A 6,256-nucleotide genomic window follows, 5' to 3' on the forward strand; every position below is an offset into this window, starting at 1 on the left:
GGCACCCCGCCTAGATAGGCATCGATAACACTGCGCCTAAGCATGGACCGGGCTGAGGCCTGCCCAGCTCACTGCACCGATGACCGCAGTCGGATGCGAAATCTGCATCCCCCCGGGCGTGGGGCGCTCCTGCTCCCTGTGGGAACCAGATGCGGTTTTGGGGCAGGGAGCATCCCAGCCCTGGGGCAAGCCTTCCCCGATGCGGATGTCTGCCGGCCCGAGAGGAAGGCTGCTGAGCAGAGTGGGGTAATGGAGGTGACAGGCTGGGCTGTGCCTGCCGGCGTTTCTCACAGGGGCGGTGGGAAAGGGAGAGCCTGTTGCCCGCTTGCTTTTGCAGCACATACAGATTCAGGAGCCTCATGTGTGCTCCAGCATAGAAGTTTTGCTTCCACCAAATTGAGCTGGAGCAGTTTTGCTTTGTGTTTTGGCCTGGGGCCCGCACCTTAGGAAGCGGGTTCCCTTTTTGGAGGAGAGGAGACATTGTGTTTTCTGGGAGGCGAGAGCCCGTCAGACCATCTCTTGGAGGTGAGGGGAAGCAGTGCTCCAGGACCTGCGGTCCTGAGGAGCTTTTGGGAGCAGGAAGAGCAGGAGACACGGCAGTGGCAAAGGCTGGTGATGGAAGGAGCACACCTGACCATCCCTCCCCTTGGACACTCGGCTTTCTCATCCTGCTGCAGCCTCTTCTCCAATTCTCTATCCCGGCGCCTCTGTACCACCCAGGAGCCATTCCTTCGCTCCCACCCCGACCCCTTTCCTTCTTTGGTGTTTACATTCTTCAGATACTTGCAGGCTGTTATCACCTCCCCTGTAGCCCTTCTTCAGCCAGAGCAGGCAGCTGCCTCTCCTTAACCTGCTGGTGTAAGCCAGTCCTTCCAGACATCACCCATATCCCTGGCTGCTTGGGAGTTCTTCCAGTGCCTCCACCTGGCCAGCTGCGGGCCTGAACATGTAACTCTGGTGGGTACAGATGCAACCAGGCAAAATTGCTGCTGCCTCTTCCTGAGCCAAAGCCTTGCCATCCACAGTCCTGAGCTGCGCTGCAGGGCTGTGCATTTTGCCGGGGGTGCATCCTGTCACATCCTTGTGTCTCCAGCACCTGGATCTCTCCCAGCAGTTTGGCTTTCCTGGACGTTTCCTCCTCCCACCAGCAGGCCTTTTCCTCTGGATGGGGGCGGGGGGGATTTGGTTTGAACCCCATTCTCTTCTCTGCCAGTATCCCAAGCTCTTTATACCGGATGAGGAAGCTGGATTTGGTTGTGGGGAGGGGGAGAAAAGCAGCTTTAAGCACTTTGTGCATCAACTGATGCCTCGTCCTACGGTACCGTCCCCGCTATGACAGGGATAGCTCAAAGTCAATTCCAGAGCTGCGAGACCGTGTCTGAGGGTGGCAGGGAAAACGGGGCTGGTGAGGAAAACAGGAGCCTTGTGCAATTTGCTCGCTTGGGAGAACCTCACCGGGGAAGATTTTCTGGCCCCAGCACTGTGTTGAGGGCAGCGGTTCTGGCAGGACTTTGTGCCGGTTTTCCCAGTGGTGTATGTCCCATTAACATTCATTATTTTGGCACCTAATGCTTTGGGATTGTAAATCCTCAGTAAGATGAGACCCAGCTGATCTGTATGATAGTCCAGCCATGCTCCTTTTTTCCCTATAGTGTTTTTCCACCGTCATGGAGCCTGCCGGGCTCTCTTCTGCCTGGCCCACGTGCATCCCGGGAGGGGGGAAGGTTGCGCTTTGACGTTTCGCCTCCTTTCCTTCCCTCCCGCCGCTCCCAGTTCAGAGCCGGAGCTGAAGTCACTGGATTGGAAGGGATAATGGGAAAAAGGGTGGAGCTGCTGCCACGGGGAAGGAATTCAGTTTTGGGGCACTTTTTTAGGGCAGCACCGGGGCCGGTGGGACGTCTGGGTCCATAGGGATGGGGTTGCGCGTGTCCCTGTTGTCTCCCAGCTGCTGGCAGTGCCCATCCCCTCCGTAGGAGGTGTGGCATGGGAGCCCCCGTGCCCTTTCACTCTGGTTTCTCTGCCTGCTCCCTTCCGGGCAGCTCAGGGACGCCATCGGAGCTTCTGGCTGGGCCTGAAGCTGTAGCAGCCGGTGACCCTCCCCTTGGCAGGCCTCTCTGTGCCTGCTTGAACCAATAGCCAGAGCGCCAGGGTGGGCCGTCACGTACTGGGCTCTTGCCGCCCCATAACCTTGGGTGTAACCCAAGAGCGGCAGCCTGGGGAGATGAAAGCAGGGGAAGGCTCAGCCTGGCTGGGCAGCCAGGGAACTGGGCTCGTGGGGTAGCTGCAGCTGACCACTGGGCTCGTTCGGGGGACACAGAGTGGCCGTCGGCTTGCCAAGCCATCCCTTCTCGCCAGCTCGGTCTTGGGTGGTGGCTGTGGCACGTGGTGGCTTCCCTGGGGCTGGCAGGTCTGGTGAAGACTGCTGGGAGGTCCAATTCTGGCATCCTCACCTCTCCAGCACTGTCCCCGCCTGGTTCAGCTGCGGCAGAAGGGGCAGATCTGCAAACTCTGGCTTCCCAGGGAGAAGAGAGGTTAGGCTGAGCTATTTGATGGTGCAACTTCTCCAGAGCCAGCAGGGTTGGGAGGAGGAGCAGCTCGAGCCTGTTTGGCTGAGGGCAAAGCCAGGGAGAGTGGTTCCCCTGAGTCAGCTCTCCGGCGCTCCACCTTGGGAAGGAGATAAACTGGTTGGGATGCCGCACCAGTGGCGTGAGGTTAGGAGGGGGTGGGGAGCGGGGGGAAACTTCTTTCTAGCGTGGGGTGATCTGGGTGAAACTCTGTTCATCTTCATCTTCCGTAGCTGTGGCCGAGGCTGGGCAGACAGCAGGCTCTGCAACGGGAGGGAGCAGACAGAGGTGGGCGGTGAGAGAGGAGCCCCCAGCGTCTCAGAGAGGATTGAGTCTTGGAGAGGGTCAAGTCTCAGAGAGGATCGAGCACTGGTTGTGTGTCTGATTTCATCTCTACCCTGGGGCACATCATTTAAAGGCAGCATGTTTTCACAGCTGTTAAATTGCCTCCTGTGTGTTTGCGGTGAGGGCTGTTTCATAGAGAGCTGCTCGCGTCTTTAATAAATGATCGGTCGTGAAGTTACCAGAGGGAGGTAGCTCTGAGGCACAGATGGCCAGGGTTTGGACAAGGCGGGTCTGGTTCTTTGTGACTTTCCCTCCATCTCCGAGCCAAGCAGTGCAGCACTCCCTTCTGCCCCCTCTCCTTGCCCCTGCCTTCCCCCTCTCTGAATAATTACCTCCGAGGCACCTTGTGGAAACCTCCCTGCTGCATATTTTCCTTTAATTTTTTTTAAACCTCTTTCCTTATCTCCTGCTTCCTCTTACAGGAACTACTGCCTGCTGCTGAGAGCTAAATCCAGTCCTCCTTCACCACCGGGTCCTACACCCCCATGAGTTTCCTAAAAGCAATGGCAGGCTATTCCCACTTGTTGTTCTGCCGCTGGGGACTTGCCTTCCACTCCCTGTCTTGAAAAGCCCTTTTGTGGGTTGCTCCCAGACAGTAACCCTCTGTTTTGTCCTTTCCTCACCAGCCGGATCTCCTCAATTTCAAGAAGGGATGGATGTCCATCCTGGACGAGCCGGGAGAGGTAAGCCCAAGGTGGGGGTCTGCCTTTTTCCCCAGCCCCTGCTGCTAGAGATCCCCCAGCAAGCGGACGATTTCCTTCCTGCTCCCTCGCTGAGGTCACTCCTGCTAGGAAGGGCAGCGAGAAGCCTTTGGTGGAGCTGCCTCGCTCTGTGTGTGGGCACGGAGGTTCACCCAGTGCCCCTCTCCCAGCTGATGCGCGTGAGGGGGAGTCAGAAGGGACATGGAGGAGGGGGAAAAGAAGGCCAAGAGGTTGCAGTGCAGAGCATCCCTCCCTGTTCCTATTCTTCCCCCAGTAACTGCCTATCCCTTTCCCTCCTGTCTTTTCCCTTCCCTCCCCCTGCCCGATCCGCCTGCAGTGGAAGAAACATTGGTTCGTGCTGACCGACTCGAGCCTGAGGTATTACCGGGACTCGAACGCGGAGGAGGTAAGCACGGCCAGCCTTTCTCCAGCCCTCCCTTCCTTCCCGGCCAGGGGGCAGAGGTGCATAGCCCTGGCGTGACCAGCGCACTCCCAGGAGAATTGGCAGTGTCCTTTCCTCCTGAAAGGTGCCGGAGGTGGAGAGCTGCTCTTTGCCAAGGGGTGACAAAGAGGATGAATGTCTGAAGGCAGGCCAGCAAAGCCTGGGGGGGCTGTTAGCGGTGGGAGGTGAGGAGAAGGGCTGGTCCTGTGGCTGGGCATCTCTGATGCTCTGCATCTCTGCTGCTGGCTGCCCCTCAGATTAAAAGAGGCCACACTGTGCCAGGGAGCTGAGACTGGCTCCCAGAGAGCTGTGGGGTGAAGGCAGAGGCGGCCTGCGCTTCGATTAGGGTGCTGGCAGGTGACAGGGGCTTTTTCAAAGCTGGGTTTGCACTGATGTCCTAGAGGGTGGCTGTGCTTGCAGGCTGATGACCTCGATGGAGAAATTGACCTCCGCTCCTGCACAGATGTGACGGAGTTTGCAGTGCAGCGCAACTATGGCTTCCAGATACATGTGAGTGTCCGGCACCGCGTGGACATGGAGCAGCAGCACCAAGGAACACTGGGTGGGAATGCATGCTCCTTCCCCGTGCCAAGATGCAAGCCATGCAAACCTTGTGCCGGCATGGTGGCCTGGCAGGGCTGGTTGGTGACACATGGGTGGCAGTGCTCAGGTACATGAGTGCTGCCTGCCTGCAAAGGAAGGAGGAGGAGGAGGAGGCTTTGCAGGGCTGGCTGAAGGCTGTGCTGGAGGTGGCCCAGGAGCCAAGCTAAATGTCAGGAGTGTTTACCTGACCCATTGGCCAAGGCGGCTTCTCTAGAGCTGTGGGGAGGGAGCGGTGAGCACAGCAGATCTCAGTGTAGCCTGGCTGACCGTGCTCTGAGTAACAACCTGTACCCTGGATCTGGCCCCAGTACAATCCTGCCCTCGGCTACTTGCTATAGCAGCAGGAGGTGGCTGCTAAGGCAGTGCAAAACCCAGTGGGTGTGCAGGGTTGGGCGCTTCCTGGTCTGGATTTCCCTGCTGGTACCCCAGCACTGGTCCCCAGCTCCCAGTACCTGAACGACTGGATAGCACCAGCTCACATGTGACCAAACGTGCTGGCAGAGTTTCTTTTGCCTTTGCTTGGAGATGGTCTCGTGGGGGACGTGTAATGGGCTTTCCTGCAAAGAGCATCCACTCCCACCCCTCCACCTGACCCCAAAACCACGGGATTCTTTGAGAGAGCACATGGGGTCTCTAGCACTGTCCACCACCCATGCAAGCAGGTGCCCAGGGATCTCGGGGAGCAAGTGGGAGCTGCTCGCACCTCTACCAGGTGCTGACAGGGCCTCTGTCACCTCCCTGTTGCAGACAAAGGATGCCGTCTTCACCCTGTCAGCGATGACCTCGGGCATCCGGCGAAACTGGATCGAGGCCCTGAGGAAGAATGTGCGCCCGGTCAGTGCTCCAGACGTCACCAAGTAAGAGCTGCCCCGTGCCGCTTCTTCTCTTCCACCACATCAGTTTAGCCCGGTTTCCCCACCAGCATGGCTGGAACTGGGGGCGAATCCTCCCTGCCCCACAGAGGAACTTGTTTCTCCAAGGGATGGGATGCTACAGACCCAGCTCAGCACTCAGGGTGGGGTTTTGTTAGGCTGGGCTGAGTAAGAGCTGAGCCTTGGGCATTTGGCAGTGCCTCTGCTGGCATCCTTTCCCACACGGCATGTCTCCTTCACTGGCTGGGGCTCTGCTTTCAGGCTCTCAGACTGCGATAAGGAGAACTCCTTCCGTAACTGTGTCCCCCAGAAGGGCTCACTCCGGACAGAGGACCAGCAGCGGCTGGGCTCAGGCTCTGAGGGAAACTCAAAGGGCGGTCACTGGAAGGCAGACGGGCAGCGCCATGCCTTTGACTATGTGGAGCTGTCTCTCTTGCCGCAGGACCCCAGCAATCAGGGGTCCCCGCAGAGGACAAGAGGGAGCTTGAGGATCTCTGACCGAACTCCCAAGCCTGAGGAGCTGGAGCGGGATCTGGCTGTCCGTTCAGAGGAGAGGCGGAAATGGTTCGAGAACCCTGATGGCAGGGTCCCAAATAACGATGGCCTGGTGGGGGACTCTTCCCGCAAGGTGGGGGAGCAGGACCTCCCCACTCCCCCGCTTTTGGAGAGCCAGCAGATTCGGCTGAATGAGGAGATAGAGAAGAAGTGGCTGGAGCTGAAATGCCTGCC

At 58.5% G+C, this 6,256-nt stretch overlaps 1 protein-coding gene across 1 annotated transcript in view; it reads left to right on the forward strand.

Moving 5' to 3' along the window:
• The first annotated feature begins 68 nt into the window (after window positions 1–68).
• LOC104134220 (TRIO and F-actin binding protein) overlaps window positions 69–6,256 on the forward strand; it is a 13,900-nt gene continuing 7,712 nt past the window's right edge. The window contains 6 exon segments of the mRNA XM_035903206.1: window positions 69–246; window positions 3,536–3,592; window positions 3,948–4,016; window positions 4,473–4,562; window positions 5,403–5,512; window positions 5,789–6,256. The exon segment at window positions 5,789–6,256 is cut by the window's right edge and continues 1 nt beyond it. Of these exon segments, the coding sequence (XP_035759099.1) occupies window positions 94–246; window positions 3,536–3,592; window positions 3,948–4,016; window positions 4,473–4,562; window positions 5,403–5,512; window positions 5,789–6,256 (947 nt within the window). The 5' untranslated portion in view covers window positions 69–93.

Source organism: Egretta garzetta, unplaced genomic scaffold, assembly GCF_000687185.1.
Source record: "Egretta garzetta isolate BGI_Z169 unplaced genomic scaffold, ASM68718v1 scaffold51, whole genome shotgun sequence".
In the NCBI taxonomy this organism is placed as follows: domain Eukaryota; kingdom Metazoa; phylum Chordata; class Aves; order Pelecaniformes; family Ardeidae; genus Egretta; species Egretta garzetta.